Source organism: Candida margitis (genome assembly GCF_024628925.1).
Source record: "Candida margitis strain CBS 14175 chromosome Unknown scaffold21, whole genome shotgun sequence".
NCBI lineage: Eukaryota > Fungi > Ascomycota > Pichiomycetes > Serinales > Debaryomycetaceae > Lodderomyces > Lodderomyces margitis.
The window spans coordinates 137,545-155,104 of NW_026261892.1; the positions used below are offsets into that span (position 1 = coordinate 137,545).

The window sequence follows — 17,560 nt, forward strand, 5'->3', positions numbered from 1 at the left end:
TATTCTAATGCAAAAGGGGGTTGTTGTTTGATTATCTCTTTTTGTGCTTAAATGATAATGCATCTCTCCATCTTGATGATTCAATCATCTCTTCTAGGGAGTTTTTGCGAGAAGATGATGAAGGTTTCTCGTGAGCTGCGCTGTCAGCAAATGCCGAGAATGTTATATCATCATCGAGCAACCTAGATTCTTCGTAATTAGTGTGAGGAATACTGATCGATAAATTTGGTTTTCTGCTTCTCGATGGTGATGGCGGCAGCATGTGGTTTGAAGCTTTCAAAAGAGGAGAATTTGGGAAATACACCCCACTCGACATTCCGGGGTCTCCATATATTAGCGAGCTTCGCCTGAGTGGAGGTCGAGCTTGAAATTTGTCATCATCGGACTCTGAATCAGAATCTAAATCTGAACCACGTTCGTTTGAATTAACATTCTCATCAGTTATCGACTTTTGTGGGAAGCCAGTATTGATCTGCAAGTCTTCATTGGCTAAGTAACTCATCCTCCGCAACCTCGTATCAAAGGCAATGTTACTATCTCTGATACCCAACTTCCTATCTTTTTGGTACTTCCACCTACATGCATACGCAGCGATACTTTCGTAAACCCTCTTTGTTTGCATCCTTTTGATCACTTTTTTAATCAACAATTGACGATCTAAGTAATCAATAAGGTTGAAACACTTTCCAGTGTCAAAAGTTGTGTATAGTGGCAACTGCAAGATAATTCGGGTAAACGATATTCCAGGATCGTCATTAAGTTCCATCGTGAGTAATGCCTCTTCCATAAACATGTCAAACGCTTTTCTTCTTTCTCGGATCTTGGGGATATCCATTTGGTTCATAGTCTTGTCAATACTATCAAAGTCAACGGTAACATCATACGGATCACTAGGGTTATTCCTCTTTATCCACCTGCGACAAAGTTGCTTGATTTCTAATTCCCCCGTATATGAACGGAATGAAAGTGCCCCTTCTAATGAGTGTAGAAACTTTGGCAAATCAATTGGTTTAATGTATCCAGTACCATATGGATCAAATTTCTGCCATGCCCGTTTGAATTTTCGAATTTCTTCACGTTTAATCAACTCACTGTAGTCGGTTTTTTGATTGATGTAATCAAAGCTATCCAAGATTAACGATATGAACATATTGAGGAAAATGTACATCGAAATCAAGTTCCATGCAATGAACAATATATAGGCATACTGCTTGCTGCCACAATCGTCCGTGTAAGTACCTCCTTCAGATGTGCAGAAGGGAGTAGAAACTGTATAGTCCTCCATAATATAATTCCAGCCTTCTCCAAAACTGCATCTAAATAAAACAATCAACGTTTTCGGTACCGATCTCAAGTTGATATTTCCACTTCCATTCGGTCCAATACGCGTCAATCCAAAAATTTGGTTCATGGCAATGGCAAAAACCAAAAAAACAATGATCCATGTGTACGATAACGAAATCAACGATGGTAAAGATGCTGAAGCAAAACGCAACAACTGACTCAATCGATTACTTCTCGGAATCACAAATAACAAAATTGCCACCAAGAATAATTTGTTGACATTCAAAAATGGCGAATTGTCATCCACTGGGTAAGCAATGATTGTCGTCGCAACTGCACCAAACGAGACAAGCAAGTTGAAAATGTTCCACTTGTAATGCAAATATGTCTTTAGTCCTTGTGCAATGGCCAACATAACGGCATTTACAAAAAACAACACAGACGTGATGGTGTAAGCAACAGTTCGGAATATATTTAGAGTGTTTGGCGATGGGAAGCATTCAAGCAACAATGCCAATGCGTGGAATGCCAAAACGCAATTTAAAATTCTAAACCAGATGGGGTTCTTTTCAACGGTCATATTGTAACAAAATCTTCTGAAGTAGGACAACAGGTAGTAGTCTTTCCGCTTGGATGGACGCACCTGGACCAATATTTTCTTTATTTGATACCACGATATTTGGTCTGTTGTCATATATGCTCTCCCCGTAGTTCGCGAATAGTTACTGATAATGACTGAGATGAATAAAGTCAAGATGAAAATGGTGCTAATGAAATTAAACAACACGACAAAGAACCCATTGAAAGGAGTGGCATTCTTCTCAGGTACTGTCCCTATTCCTGTGCTTTTCATCACATTCGCCAACAAATCTGTCCAACCTTCCAACGAGACAATTTCAAACAATGTGGCAAACGACGTAATAAACCTATTGAACTCCAATTGAGGATTGGTGTACACTTTTGGACTCACAACATTCCAGTTGAAAACTTCATTCTCGTATTCGTTAATGCATTCACCTTCTGTAGATTCCAGGTCAATACAATATCCCAAACGTCCATTAAAAATATTCAATCCCCAAATAGAAAAGGGAAATAACAAGCAAAGCGAGATGATTGCCGCATTAATGATTTTTCCAAAGCCTGCAATCATTGTGTTGTGAAAATTGGACTTCGCTGTTTCACTAATGGTCAAAAGTCTCAATGCTCGCAAAGCTTTTAATCCTCGCACAATTCTCGATAAATTACCATCATCGCGGAGGTATGCAATCGCCTCAATCCACAACGAAATCAAAACAATCATATCGATCATATTCCACGATGAAAGGCAATAAGCATTTGGAGTAAATATAAGGCCATCGGCAAGCACTTTGATCGCAAATTCAACTGTAAAAATCAAAGCAAATACGTACTCGGACCAGAAAATCCAGTTTTCATTAGTGTTCTGCATTCTGTAAATAGGCGTCATATAACATGCAAGTACCACTAACACAACAGTAGCTATAAATGTAAACACCACGATGCCTTCAGAGACAGGCTCATATGGTTGAACACCGTCTATTCTTTCTCCATGACTGGATTTCACCATTTTCTGACATAATCGCCTCACCATATGTCGAGGTCCAATGATGTAGAAGACATAGTTATACCTTGGATTGGCGTCCAAAAACTTGTTCTGCTGGGTCAACAACGCATTTCTTTCCTTGATAATATTGTTTGCAAAACTTGAAGGATCAAAATTTTCAAGCTTATATTTGGTCTTTTTCTTCTCCTTATTGAAGTAAAAGGGGTTGCTAAATATATTAGTCACTCGTGCCGTGTGAATCTGAATCCACCGCTTCCATTTGTTAGATGATAAGGTTTTCATATCATCGCCCGCATCCTCCTCATCGTCATCGTCTATATCCACATCCGCGTCCCGATTTAAAAATTCCTGTACTGCTGTTCCACTAAGCAATAGATTAACTACTGCCTTTTCCATTTCATCTCTCCCGCTTTTTCTTTTGAATAATTTTGCCTTTACTTTCTTCAACAATCCAGACTCCTCGTGGACACTTTGTAACTTGTTTGTCATGACCTCAATGAATTGCAATAGCTGTCTTTTTCTCTTGCCCTCCTCGGAAACCTGCAACGTATTTGCAATGACGGCAATGAAAATATTCAAAATAACCATATTGGACAAGAAGAACCACATTACCAAAAATATAGAACCAAATGATCTTGAAGAGGTTGTTTTAGCATACTCCTGCATCGAATACATAATATCAGTCCAATTCTCGGTTGATGTGATAATGTAGAGTGCAATGAAGGATGCAGGTAAAGTGTTCATGGGAAAATCAATGTCGTCGAGATCATCATTGGGAACAGCTCCTTCAAAATGCCTTGCTAAGATGATACTAACCAAGAATAACAAGATAAAGTAGAACAATGCCAAGTCGAATATAATCCGAATGTTTTTCATAAGCTTCAACCACAAGTTTCTCGTTATTGATGTGGCCAAGACGACTCTATAGAAACGCATAAGCTGAAGCACGCTGAGCCAGTAATAAGCGTGTCCCATTTTGTTTTTGATAGGTTTTATGATTATGATTGTTGTTGCAATCGCCAAAAAGAGGTCGAAACAGTTTCTCTTGGATAAGAAAAATACTCGCCACTGAGGAAAATGAAGGATAAATCTGATGATGATTTCACCCAAAAACACACCGGTAAAGCTTGATTCGAACCGATAAAGTAGGTGGCGGCGATGATCTGACATGTCATGGGATCGAAAACACTGAACAAACAAGCTTATTGCAATAACAATTACAAAGACAAATTCAAATTTGCGGTAAAATTTCAAGTACCGATTTCTTTTCTCCATTTCCTTAATTTTTTCCTCGTAATGTTTGCTGTCGTCTTTGAATCTTCTGAGAAATTTCCATCCGGGCCCTTGTCTCTTTTGCTGTTTTGTCGTTTCCAATCTAGTAACATTAAACGACGCGACAATCACTGCAATGAAAACATTAAGCAACCAAACAGTCATAACAAAGATGCATGCTATAAAGAAGATGCACGCAACCATGTTATCGGTGTCCATAGTGTTGTACATTATGTCTGTAAATGTGTTTGCACTCATTATAACAAAAACCATTTCCAAGGATTGCAAAATGTTGTCAAAATTCACCGTACCATTGTGCGGGTTATCACCAGATATACATTGAGAAAATCTTGGACATCGGAAGCCTTTAATCACACCCGATGGCATCCCGTCGCGATTCAAATACGATCGCTTCAGACCATCTATTCCAATGAATGATCCGCAATACAGATCCGAATTGATATAAGTGTCCGATGGATCGTCCGGGTTAGTCCACACGCAATGCCTGGTTAATGATGACTTGAATGATTGCACCCCGATTATACCGAAAAACAACCAAAAGAAGGAAATGAAAATAGACACATCAATAAGCTGAGGTAACGCACTTTTGCACGCGGTAAGAATTGTATTTGTACCACTGGTCAAGTTACATAACCTCAATATCCTCAAGCAGCTTAAAGCTCTAAAGAGCATTATGTGGTGCTTGGCATCATAGCGATTTATGGACAATAAAAGGGAAATCCAAAAGCAAAGCAGTGATATAAAATCAAGCCTCTGCCAGCTTTTTCGAAGAAAGGCTCTTTTTAAATGAGGATCTACTTTCTTTAGGCCCTTTTCTTTGACAAATGTATTTGCAGGTTTTAATCCATACCCTTCAGGGGCTGATGTTCCATTGTCCGTCTCCAAATGTGCCCCTGGTGCGCCATTTCCCATGTCATCATGAAACAGGCTGAATTCGTATTTATTCTGCAAATCATAATCCACTGACGTTCTTGAATCAATTAAGCGTTCAAAAGAGTCACCGCGATCCCCATTTACATCATTATTCTTGTAATTAAGTTGGTCATCACCGCTGGAGTCATTATTCTCATCATGCATCTCTTGCTTTGTTTTCTCGCCTCTTCTGCTTCCCTTTTTGACTTTAAAAGGATTTCGGAGATTCTTCTTGAATAAATACATAGCACTGTGCATTTGCAAAAACGTTTGATCAAAAAGGTCCGGTGGGTATGCCACCCCCAATTCTTCAAACAGGACTCGATCGCTCACGAGACCATATGCGATCACTTGCATAACTATCTCCACTGTGTAGATGATATTGATTATAATTAGCAAATAGTCTGCCCAATTGTAACCAGAGTAATAGTACCCATCCAATGCATGAGGATTCCATTGACGATAACTTAACAATATTACTTGAAACACGAGAATGAGCAATAAAAACAGGGTTGTCAATTGGTTTTCTAGAACCAGATGACATATTCTTCTTAATATCGAATTAGGTGGGAAAATTCCAAGGGACTTTCCATGCAAGACTTTTGTACGGGATTGTACAGTTCCATTCGTTTGATGTGAATGTATAGAGGGGGCTCTTTCGTGTAGGAGAGAGTCCTCGGTAGATGTGTCCTGCACCAGGGCACTTTGCGCTAGATTCAAGTCACTCGAACTGTGCAAGTAGACGCCCAAACCGTGTGAAAATTTGGTGTCATTGTAAACCGACTCTCCTTTGTCAGTGGTAACTGTGAGTTCTGGGACATTTTTTGGCCCTTTGCCTGGACTGAGACTGTTCCTGAAAGAATGATCACCAGCCTCCATAAACGATGGATGCTCATTTACAGGAGTTTTAATGTGCGAACTTCCACGCGATCTGGCTGGCGATAAACCAAGATGGTCGTTATCGGAATGACCATCAGTCTTGTGCCCTGTACCGGCAACACGATTCGATATTCTTGCAATTGCATCAGTAAATTTCGAGGACGTATTCGCGGGTGTTCCTATGGGTGTATTCGGGTTAAGAAGGCCTGCTTCAAGATAGTCTAAATTGTGCTCCATGTCTCGACTCGGAGAACGTGGATTCTGTGTTGATGTAGTTTCAGTATAGTCAACAAACGGTGATGGTGAATGTAATGATGTCCCACTTCCATCACCAGAACGAGCTTTCAGTAACGGGTCAAGATCTTGGAGTGGTATATTTGAGGTATAGTTGGCGTTTTCGCTCAGATCATCCCCTGTGTTAATCGGAGCAAATTTCTGTGGTGTCTCCCTTGTTGGAGTTGTGACAGGAAACCACTTTGCACTCTCATTATTAGTACCTAGCGCAAACTTCAAACCCTCTTGTAAATCCTTAAGGTCGTTATCATCGAGTGACCCATGAATGATTGGCGAACGTTGAAATGAATCCCCAAGCTGAAAACTTGGTTCTTCTTGAGGTGTAGCAAATTGATCCGCACGAAATGGGTTGTTGTTTGTGAATGTTGACCCGTGCAGTTTGCGGCGGGGGACAAGTATACCAATCTGAAACGGATTTTCGTTTACTCGAGTGTGATCTTCCGTCCCCAGTGGACTTCTGGGGTAGGTCTTATTAGGATCAAAGTCTTCATCATATGATACAGATTCTTGGGTACTTTGTGATACTGGCCGAGTGTTGTGTTCATGTGTGTTTTCATCGGTGTCACTGACCCGCAGAATTACAAAGTTGGGAGTATTCGTAAATTTCCTATCCATCTAGCTTTCTTTGGAATGATTTAATGTTGGAGTGGAAACGTATACATCTGTTTGATATAACGATGGTAGTATTGCCAAGATACAATACGGTCTGTTTTGGCGTACTTGACGTTCTGAAATATAGTTGATGTGGTAATAAAAACAGACTGTGTGTGAACTCTGAATCCAAATGAAAGATGATTCTTTGATAAAATAGTTTTTTTATTTTTTTTCCCGTTTATTTTTTTATTTTTAGAACAACTGTTAACGACTGCAAAAACTGCCAGATCTGGGAAAGATATTGGTGCAATGTATCTTACTGCAGGCTCGTTTGTAGTAATCTCTATACAGGTTGGTTTGTCTGGAAAATCCATTTCGTGGTTGTTCTAAAGTAGGGGACCACATCATGCGTTCATTAAGAGGCGAAGTCAGTTTTCCTTTTTGTACCCCAAAGTATGAATCGTTGGACGATATAGAGATATAGAGATAAGGTTTGGAAACTTTGATAGTTTTAGGCAAGCATAGGTCCTGTTGTAGTGCAAATGACATGAGGAGGTAAGTTTACTTTACAACTAGATACTCATCGCTGATACCGTTACGAGATCATTGACATATCAAGATTCAGGGATCACTCATCCTGGGGCATTAACTTTCATTTTATTCTGGGCACTTGGCAACAGTTTTCGCAACACTGGTCCCCAACATAACATCTAAGCCTTAAATTAGCCGTATTGACCAACCTGTCCCAAAGTGTGTGTAAATCAAAGTTACGGAAAACCCTTTCATTTTCTTATGTCGCGTCATTTGTTTCTTTTCATTTTAGTGTCACTTGACCTTTCTTTTGCGAAAATGTCTAATACTAATTTTCTATTGTTAAAATTGAGATGATGTAGATTTCATATAGGAAAAACAAATGTCACTGTCAAATGCCAATTCTCGTTAAAAGCAAAGGGGTATTACTCAATTAGGAAGTGGCGAAGACCGAGCCCGAATAAATCTCTATAACGTTCAAATCTGTAGACCGTCTAATATCCCTTCAGTCTAAATATACACACTCATTTAATGGGATCTAGACCTATGTGGGGGATANGACGACTCCGTGTGTAGAGACTGTAGCTGCGTTGGGAGCAGTAGAGGTTTACTTATTATCAAATTTCTTAACCTGCCAAATGTGTGTGAATTTATAGACAGAACAAAAAAGTTATCACCACGTCCTAAATAGGAGAACCGCAGAGCAAAGTGAATTCCAACTTCCATAAATTTCTCCACCCTGATACCTGTTGGAAACCTATTTATTTTGTATCCATAAATAATAAAACAGCAAGTTAGGCTAGAGTAACTTTGGGAAAATAGAATACAATAGATAAATTGTGTGCTTTATGAATTGTACTATTAACGTCTATAAAATATTCTAAAAACCGTGCTCTCTCTATTGCTAATAAATAAACTGAATTGTTCATTAAACGTCACCTTTACTGTTCTGTTCTTCTTCTGTACGTTTGGTTGCTTCTTGTTGTGCCTTTGCAGCAGCAATAGCCTTTTTACCCATTGCTTTAGAGAAATGCATTACTGCAAAGGGGAAAATGACACTCAATACCACAACCCATGCTACCAATATACCAAAATTACGACCCAATTGTCCCTTATAAACGTCGAAAAACACNTATTTTACAATTGCTACATACAACTTTAAACGACTCTTAAATCCGTATTTTAGGAGTTAAGCTCGGTGTTGTCTTTTTTTCTCCCTCGGCAAATTTCCTATTTTGTGAATTTTAAAATTTTCTAATGTGCATGGTAGCGACGGTACCTAATTTCGACTCCGCTAATTTTTAAATGTAAAAATTCACCGTTATAGGGTGTATAATCGGACCGAGCTTATGGAGAGAAGCAAAAATAAAAAGAAAACAATAAACTGCAAAATAAAAAATTTCTTTAACAGTTTATTGACTGTTGCCGCATGCGGCTAATGCGCTTTTGAAGACAACCCCTTTTATAGGTACCTGTATTTGAATCTAGTTGCTTTCTAAAGGCTCAACCATCTGTGTCTTAGGTAATAATTACCAACCAGACAATGAATTGCTTGTTCACACAATCTACGATTAAGAAAATACGGTTAACAATTATCTCTTATTTGAAATTGAGCTACATAGGACTATATACAAGACAAATTTATAGTAAACCGACTCCTTAGCCCCATTTGTCACTCCCTTCAACTACACTTTTTCCTCTCCGTTGTCATCTCCATCTACGCCTTTCTCCCCTTGTGCTTTTGCAGCCAATGCAGCGGCCTTCTTACCCATTGACTGTGCAAAGCGCCTCAAGACAAACGGAAATGCCACAGTCAAGACTACAACCCATGCTACCAATATACCAAAATTACGACCCAATTGTCCCTTATAAACATCAAAAAATACCGTCTTTGTAGCTTCGTATCCATTGTGTATAGGAATAGCATATCCATAACGGAAGAAATTATTGGTAAGCGCAATGGCATTATACGTTGGTGCAATATTGACAATAACCCAAAATATTAACCAAAATCCTAGTAGAGGGGGATAAATTGGTATAATCAACATGGCCATGATCTCATTGGCTAACCCCACTGCACACATTGTAATGAATGTTATACTCCAATAAACCAAAAATCCTGATTTCCCATAGGTTGTGGTAAAACTAACTTGAAAAGCCAAGGACGTCAATCCAAAAACTAATGAAAGGAAGAAAAATGATAGAATCGATGAAATGTACCGGTAAAGCAAGTAATGGGGTCTTTTCACTGGCGTCTTTGCCACTTTCTGATGTGGTTCACTGAAAAAACTGACTTGGAAAAACGAAACAATAATCAAATAAATGAATCCCAACTGCATTGGCGCNACCGTCTTGGTGGCTTCATAACTATTGTGTATCGGCATAGCGTATCCATAACGGAAAAAGTTATTGGTCAACGCCATTACCGTATATGTAGGGGCAATATTGACAATAACCCAAAATATTAACCAAAATCCAAGTAGAGGGGGATAAATTGGTATAATCAACATGGCCATTATTTCAGTGGCTAATCCAACAGCACACATAGTTAAAAAGGAAATACTCCAGTAGACCAAAAACCCTGATTTCCCATAAGTTGCATCGAAATTAACCTGGAAAGCTAATGTAACTAATCCAAAGATCAATGAAAGGAAAAAAAATGAAAAAATGGATGATATATAACGATAGGCCACATAATGAATTCTTTTCACCGGCGTTTTTGCCACTTTTTGATGGGGTTCGGAAAAGAAGTTAAATTGGAAAAACGAGACAATAATCATATAAATGAAACCAACTTGCAAAGGTGCACTCAAGACATTATCAGTGAATGGTATTCTGTCAACCTTGGTGAAATGGATTGGTTGAGAAAAGACCTGTTTCTGTGATGCCGATTCAATTGTGACATTCTCGGCTATCTGCGAAAGTAGTTTCGGTTGCTCATTAAACCAATATGATTCAAGTTTTTGCAATTGGGGGGTTACATACAGTCGCATGGCAAGAAAATCACGACCGGTTTCATAATAAGCAGCAACTGTGTTGTCAGATGCATTGTACTTTGAGTTTCCATTAACCAATGCTTGGTAATAATTGTAGCTAGCATTAGGCTTGACATATATTGCTGACCAGTACAATTGNGCATTCAAAACATGATTTGTCACTGGGAGCCTATCCACCACGGTAAACTGCACTGGTTGGGCCAATACTTGTTTTTGTGATGCTGATTCAATAGTTGAGTTTTCAANGCCAATGTAACTAATCCAAAAACTAATGAAAGGAAGAAAAATGATAGAATCGATGAAATGTACCGGTAAAGCAAGTAATGAATTCTTTTCACTGGCGTCTTTGCCACTTTCTGATGTGGTTCGCTGAAAAAACTGACTTGGAAAAACGAAACAATAATCAAATAAATGAATCCCAACTGCATTGGCGCATTCAAAACATGATTTGTCACTGGGAGCCTATCCACCACGGTAAACTGCACTGGTTGGGCCAATACTTGTTTTTGTGATGCTGATTCAATAGTTGAGTTTTCAACAAGTTGTGAAATCATGCTAGATTGTTGATCCAACCAAAAAGTCTCCGTCTTTTCCAATTGGGGTGTCACATACAGCGGCACAACGAGAAAGTCGCGAGCCGTTTCATAGTAAGCCGTAATTGTGTTGTCTGATACATTATATCGTGTGTCTCCATTCACCAATGCTTGGTAATAATTGTAGCTAGCATTAGGCTTGACATATATTGCTGACCAGTACAATTGATGATGCACTTGTCTCAAAATTTCTCCTCTGATGGTATTATTATTATCTTGTGCGTGTGTTTCAAACTCGCTTTCTTTGTATATATACCAGTTTCCAATTGCTTTTGCTTGTGGTCGCTGTAAAATTTCCTCCATAGAGTCTCCAAATACTGGTGGGACTCCCTCAATGGTGTTTTCGTCACCGATAACTACCAACATCTTCAATTCCTTTAAATTATCCAGAATTTCATAATATGAACCCCAATATATTGAAAGGGCAGTTAAAATCAATGTGGCCATTAGCATATTAATTAAAACAAATCTTTTGTGTATTTGCATTCTATGTGACTTGTATTCCCGACTAAAGAATGATACGTATTGTGGTGGTGGTGGTGTGGCCAGTTGCTGATTCTTTTTGTCGTGAACTAGTTCTGACTGTGGCTGTTCCTCTCTGTGGTTTGAGATCTTTTCGCCACGTTCTATACCTTCTTGGTCATTTTCATCAAAGTTGGGAGTAGCAGATGAACCGTCATCCATGTTCATCAATTGGCGACGTTGATCTGTTGGTCTTTCATCCATATATGTATCGTTATCTCTTTCTAGCGAATTATTGGAAATATCTTCACTTTTATCGCTCATTGAATGGAATTGTATTAATAGCAAGTGTTATTGAGGAAGAGTAAGTGGTATTCTATATAATATATATATTAATATGTGAATTAAGCTGGTGATATGGAAATGAAGTAGATTTATGATTGATTACATATTATTATTTTTTTCTTATTTTGTCTGTAATGTGTGTAATGTGTGCAATGTGTGCAATGTGTATTAGTAATGGCCGTTTGTGACGTCAAAAAATGATAGAAGTCTTTGTTCTCGTCCGGGATCTCGTATCTCTTCCGGGATCTCATCCGTGATCTCGTATCTCTTCCGTGATCTCATCCGTGATCTCGTATCTCTTCCGGAATCTCATCCGTGATCTCGGATCGCGACCCCAATCTAGTGTATTCCTTGTTCCTTTTAGGATAAGTAGCAATGAAAACTCTATGACTATTTAGAACGTCATGGGGTGCATCATATTATAGCGTAGTTATTTTTTTACTCTTATACGGTTATCATAGAAAACTGGGGCCAACAAAGCCACCTGAAGTTAAGGGGTAATTCGAGATCGATACAAGAAACAAGAAATCCAGAGGTGCAACATTGAAGTTTTGCCATCGCACTGTGTGGATCAGAACGCAAGTATTGCCAAGTATTCACAGTCTGTATCATAGCGTAAGTTCATCAAAACCGGATAACAATTTATTCTACCTCGCAATTAACAGCCCCTTCCTCGGAGTACAAAATTGAGAGAAACACAAAAAACTAATCTTTATAGAAGTGGAACGTTTAAGAAAGAAAAGATTGAATGAGCTCTGTCATTTTTGTGTGGCTCGGGAAAACGGAGTAGTTTAAATAAAAAAACCCTCGGCAAACTTTTCGGGTGGTTTCATTGCTACTTTTCCCACAATTTACACTCCATATCACTAGACTAAGGTATAAAAGCCAACTCAATTGCCATACAATCGCCACACAATTGCAAAATCTTTACTTTACAAGAAAACAACTTTAGAAATTTTAATAGTTGGCTGAAGCAGAAGTATGTCTCCGTGTAACATCAAGCCAATACAAAGATACTAACAACCAAAGCAGCAAAAAAAGAACATGTCATTTGCTGGAAAAGAATTTAAATTATCCAACGGAAACAATATTCCAGCCATCGGGTTTGGTACCGGAACCAAATACTTCAAAAGGGGACATGACGAACTTGACAAGCAATTGATTGGAACCTTGGAGCTTGCTTTGAAGAGTGGGTTCAAACACATTGATGGTGCTGAGGTTTATGGCACCAACAAGGAGGTTGGGATTGCTATCAAGAACCTGGGTATTAACAGAAAGGATGTGTTTGTCACTGACAAATACAATTCCGGTAATCACACTTACGATGGCAAACATTCTAAACATGAGAACCCATACAAAGCCTTGAAAGCCGATTTGGAAGACTTGGGATTGGACTATGTCGATTTATACTTGATCCACTTCCCATACATTTCGGAAAAGTCTCATGGATTTGACTTGGTCGAAGCCTGGAGATACTTGGAAAAGGCCAAGAATGAAGGTTTGGCCCGTAACATTGGTGTTTCCAACTTTACCATTGAGAATTTGAAATCGATTTTGGATGCAAACACCGATTCAATTCCCATGGTTAACCAAATTGAATTCAGTGCTTATTTGCAAGACCAAACGCCAGGAATCGTTGAGTATTCCCAACTGCAGGGTATTTTGGTTGAAGCATATGGTCCTTTGGGTCCAATTACCAAAGGGAAACCAGGTCCTTTGGATAAAGTTTTATCAAAGTTGTCTAATAAGTACAACAAGAATGAGGGTCAGATTTTGTTGAGATGGGTGTTGCAAAAAGGTGTTTTGCCCATCACCACTACTTCCAAAGAAGAGCGGATCAATGACGTTTTAGAAATTTTTGATTTCGAGTTGGAAAAAGAAGACGAAGACGAGATAACTAAGGTTGGTAAGGAAAAGACTGTTAGACAGTTTTCAAAGGAGTACTCAAAGTATGATTAAGTGTCATATATGATTTTTACGTATATTAATTACTATACTTTATAAGCTGTGACTAGACTAGCCTTCAGTAGGGAGTGTTTGAGGAATCTCTATTATTCCCTTTTGAATTGTACATTGCTTTCTGTACTCAAGGACAGTGAAACCAAGTTTGCCGATGATTACGATTATTCCTCTTTGCTCTAAGACTTCAACTGCCTATTCAAATTCCTAAATTTTGGAATATGTCAAAGAAACATCTCTTATTATGCATAGCTTGAAATGGGCAGCCCTATACCATGTAGCGATAGCTCAGTATTGAAGAATGGTCAGAATCCCTTCCTATGAACGAGCTGTGATCGGTAACAAACAATGCATATTCTCCCTGATTGTTCATCTTACCTAACCCAATTCCTCGGCAACTATCGTCTCCAAAATCGTGCCATCGCTCTCGGGAAACTTTTCAAATGCATGCGTTAAAGCCTTTTCCAAAACAGGCTTGAAATCATCATCACAATTACACTTGGCGCAATAGTTCATCTTGGCGAATTTATTGGCAATTTCTTCCTGATGGTTATCCATTAGCTGCGTGTTAACCACCACGATTAACTTCTTTTGATAACGTAGTGTATCGATTATCGAACCCGTTCCTGCGTGCGATATGACAATGTCGGCCTGTTTGATATAATCTTGGATGTGTGACGAAAAGGGGAATGCAGTTACTTCAATGACGTCGTTAGCTAGAACAGTTGTGTCATCTTTAGTCCTGTTTTCCAACGTGAAATGAAAGTCCTTTACAATGCTGCTTTTTTCCAATTGATTGACAAAGAATTGACGACTGATGTGCTGTGACCCTTTAGTTTCGTTGCCATATTGAATAAATAGCTTTGAGATGCCCAAATCAATCAAGGAATTGATAAATTTAGTACTGACAACAGTCTCGATTAGCTTCTTGAATGTGACTGTAGCCCCAGTGGTGACCAACACAGTTGACATTTTCCACACCAACACAATCTCGTTCCCGATCCTCGTTTAGGATTTTTTCACGTCTTCTAGTGTTTATTTTTTTTCCTTCTTCCTTTTTAACCACATTTCTTTCATTTCCATCAGGCTATATATATATACGATGAAGTTACTATTCTACGGGTTGATTCCTATCGTCCTTTACACCACATTCAATTACTTGTTCCATACTTGGTTACCAACAAATTACAGGTTCGACAAGGTTGTATTACAAAATTTGGTGCAGGATGTATTAAAGGATCATCCTGATGGAAATGCCACCGCTATCATGATAGACTTGGCACCTAAAATCAAGCAAGAGTACCCCGATCTAGTTAACGATTTGAACTTTGACGAGTGGTTCTATAATAATGCCGGTGGAGCAATGGGCCAAATGACAATCTTACATGCTTCGATAAGTGAGTACTTGATCTTTTTCGGTACCGCTGTGGGTACAGAAGGCCATACTGGAGTCCATTTTGCCGATGATTACTTTACCATCTTATCGGGTGAGCAAAGAGCGGCATACCCAGGATCTTTGGAACCGGAAGTGTACAAGCCAGGTGATCAGCATCACTTGCCAAAAGGTCATGTCAAACAATATGCAATGCCTGGTGGTTCATTCGCATTGGAGTTGGCTCAAGGTTGGATCCCGGCAATGTTGCCCTTTGGACTTTTAGATACCTTAAGTTCGACGTTGGACTTTTACACGTTCTACTTGACTTCGTACTATACCGCCAGAGATATGATTAGAAACTTGTTGAATGGAAAATTTTGAGATTTGGCGCTACCATGGTGATTGTTTTGATTTTGTTTTGCAACAAAACCAAAATAGACAGAGAGAAAATGACAAGGTAAAAAGAATTGGAGAATAAACTTTAAAATTTGTATTAAAAAATTGTATCTTTTTTAAATAAAGAATATAGACGACAGTGTAGCTTATACAACGTTAGGAACTAAATTAAACATGACTCTATTGTGAATGTTGTTCTTTTTGATTGGTTTTTATTCTTACATTCTGTGTCCGCCCAATTGTAATAATGATTTGGCCACACTGAAACTGTTTGGAGTGCCTAGGTTGTTATGAAATGGCGAAGAAGTTAAAACTGCCTTCTTTTCCTCCCCCTCTTCTTCTTCTTCTTCGTCTTCAATCTTGGTTTCATCAATGTCCTTTGTAATCATGGTTGAGTTTGACTCGTGTTGATCAATTGTGCTATTATGCATAGTGGTGTTTTGCAACATTGTCATGTCGTTATCTTCATCTATGGTATCATCTACCGTGGTAGGCATTCTTGAAGCAGCAACTACATCGGGCGCAGCATTGTTGAATGATTGCTGAAACCTCAATGACCTAGAGAGGTTAGCGCGCTTAATTGGTGTTTTCAAAATTTTGTTGATTGGTGGTAATTGAGTTTCAGATTTGTGATTGAGGGTTATTGCTGGTAATGAGGTAGATGGAGGGGTATTGAATGACGAGTTCATTGAGCCATATATGCTAATGGATGGACAAAATAAGTTAAAACTGGGTGTGGATTTTGTTTTCACGTCTTGTTTTTGGCGGATTAACGGCAATTTCTTTTGGTTTCCAGCGTAATGGATGCTGCTTTTCTTGATTTGAAATAATTTTAACTTTTGGTCTCTCTTCTTTGCCTTGTTTTGAGCAACAGTTGATAAAGACGTGGTCGTGGACGAAGAAGCTTTAGTTTTGGTTTGTAAATTGACATTTATGGACTTTGTGTAGTATGTTTTGGGTTCCGGTGGTGTGAGCAACGATGACATGGCCTTAGCGTATGCATCATAGTTTGGCGATGCAGTAGGTGTGCCCTTTTTTGAGGCTGAAGGGCTCAAAATTGGGTTCAAAAAGTTTAATTCGTCTACCTTGGCACTACTACCCCTTTGTATCGTGGTGGTGTCTGCTGAGTTCGACTTGTTTTGTTGCACTTTATAAAGAGCAAATTGTAATCTCAACTTCAACTTCGTAGCAGCTAAGCCTGCCTTGTCGTTCTTGAATGCTGAAGCTGAAGATTTTAAATGCAAAGTAGGTGAAGTATCAGTATTGAATTCAGCAAAGCTCGTTGACTTAATCGCTGGCGATCTCTTGCTATTATAGTAGGTGCCTGATTTTTCAATTGAGAATGACTTGGTCACCATATCGGGTAATCTCCTTTTATGTTTACTTGGTGTAAGGGAAAGCATTGACTTGAACTCGTCAGTGTTTTGGCGAAGCTTGGTCCGTTGTTTATTAGCTAGTGGTGTTGAACAACTTAATGATTGGTTCGAGTTCAATTGACCATCCCCAATTGTCGATAATGCAACTCTGTTGGATACCATTGGCATTCCCATTTGTTTTCGTTTCGTGTTGTGTTGTGTTGTATTGTGAGCGTGTCTCTCTCTTTTTCACGTTCCTGCAAAAGCGTGTCTTGTTTTCTATTTTTTTCGTGTCACCCACTGGTTCTGCAGTCTTTCTAGGCTTGTCTGCACTGAAAACTAGCAACGAATTGTTGATAACCTGATGGATATGGTGTTGGAAACGTAAAGAAAAAAGGTCAGTTGTCACTTCTTTTAACCAAGAGGCTGGAAAATTGTATACATTAAATTAGGTTTGGTGTATTTCTAGGGTTTACTCGCACAAGTTTTGGTGTTTTGTGTTTGTCTCTGTTAATGTTTTTCTTTTTTGTCGGCTTACTAAATTGGGAATCTATCAAAACAAACAAACCTAAAAAATAAAAACAACAATTGTATACAAAAGATGTTATACTTGTATGTATTACCCTTCCTGTTTCCCTTTTAAGTTTACCGTTCATCCCCTTTTGACTTGATGCAGTCAATTGACAAACAAATCAAAATTGGAAAGTCAA

At 38.7% G+C, this 17,560-nt stretch overlaps 6 protein-coding genes across 6 annotated transcripts; 2 read left to right on the forward strand and 4 right to left on the reverse strand. All coding sequences in view use genetic code 12, as the record gives it.

Moving 5' to 3' along the window:
* Nucleotides 1-31: 31 nt before the first annotated feature.
* Nucleotides 32-6,859, reverse strand: CANMA_004570 (ion transporter; the record flags this gene model as incomplete). Its single annotated transcript, XM_051816860.1, has 1 exon — nt 32-6,859. The coding sequence occupies one exon, from the start codon at nt 6,857-6,859 to the stop codon at nt 32-34; it is 6,828 nt and encodes a 2,275-aa protein (XP_051669877.1).
* Nucleotides 6,860-8,297: 1,438 nt separating this feature from the next.
* Nucleotides 8,298-11,744, reverse strand: CANMA_004571 (SNG1 family protein; the record flags this gene model as incomplete). Its single annotated transcript, XM_051816861.1, has 3 exons — nt 8,298-8,525; nt 9,091-10,621; nt 10,675-11,744. 3 exons carry the CDS (start codon nt 11,742-11,744, stop codon nt 8,298-8,300), a joined length of 2,829 nt encoding a protein of 942 aa, XP_051669878.1.
* Nucleotides 11,745-12,809: 1,065 nt separating this feature from the next.
* On the forward strand, nt 12,810-13,724 carry CANMA_004572 (aldo/keto reductase; the record flags this gene model as incomplete). Its single annotated transcript, XM_051816862.1, has 1 exon — nt 12,810-13,724. One exon carries the CDS (start codon nt 12,810-12,812, stop codon nt 13,722-13,724), a length of 915 nt encoding a protein of 304 aa, XP_051669879.1.
* Nucleotides 13,725-14,102: 378 nt separating this feature from the next.
* Nucleotides 14,103-14,696, reverse strand: CANMA_004573 (N-acetylglucosaminyldiphosphodolichol N-acetylglucosaminyltransferase catalytic subunit; the record flags this gene model as incomplete). Its single annotated transcript, XM_051816864.1, has 1 exon — nt 14,103-14,696. One exon carries the CDS (start codon nt 14,694-14,696, stop codon nt 14,103-14,105), a length of 594 nt encoding a protein of 197 aa, XP_051669880.1.
* Nucleotides 14,697-14,826: 130 nt separating this feature from the next.
* On the forward strand, nt 14,827-15,480 carry ERG2 (C-8 sterol isomerase; the record flags this gene model as incomplete). Its single annotated transcript, XM_051816865.1, has 1 exon — nt 14,827-15,480. One exon carries the CDS (start codon nt 14,827-14,829, stop codon nt 15,478-15,480), a length of 654 nt encoding a protein of 217 aa, XP_051669881.1.
* A 233-nt stretch (nt 15,481-15,713) lies between these two features.
* Nucleotides 15,714-17,045, reverse strand: NRM1 (Nrm1p; the record flags this gene model as incomplete). The annotated part of the gene is made up of 1 exon (XM_051816866.1): nt 15,714-17,045. The coding sequence occupies one exon, from the start codon at nt 17,043-17,045 to the stop codon at nt 15,714-15,716; it is 1,332 nt and encodes a 443-aa protein (XP_051669882.1).
* Between the last annotated feature and the right edge of the window lie 515 nt (nt 17,046-17,560).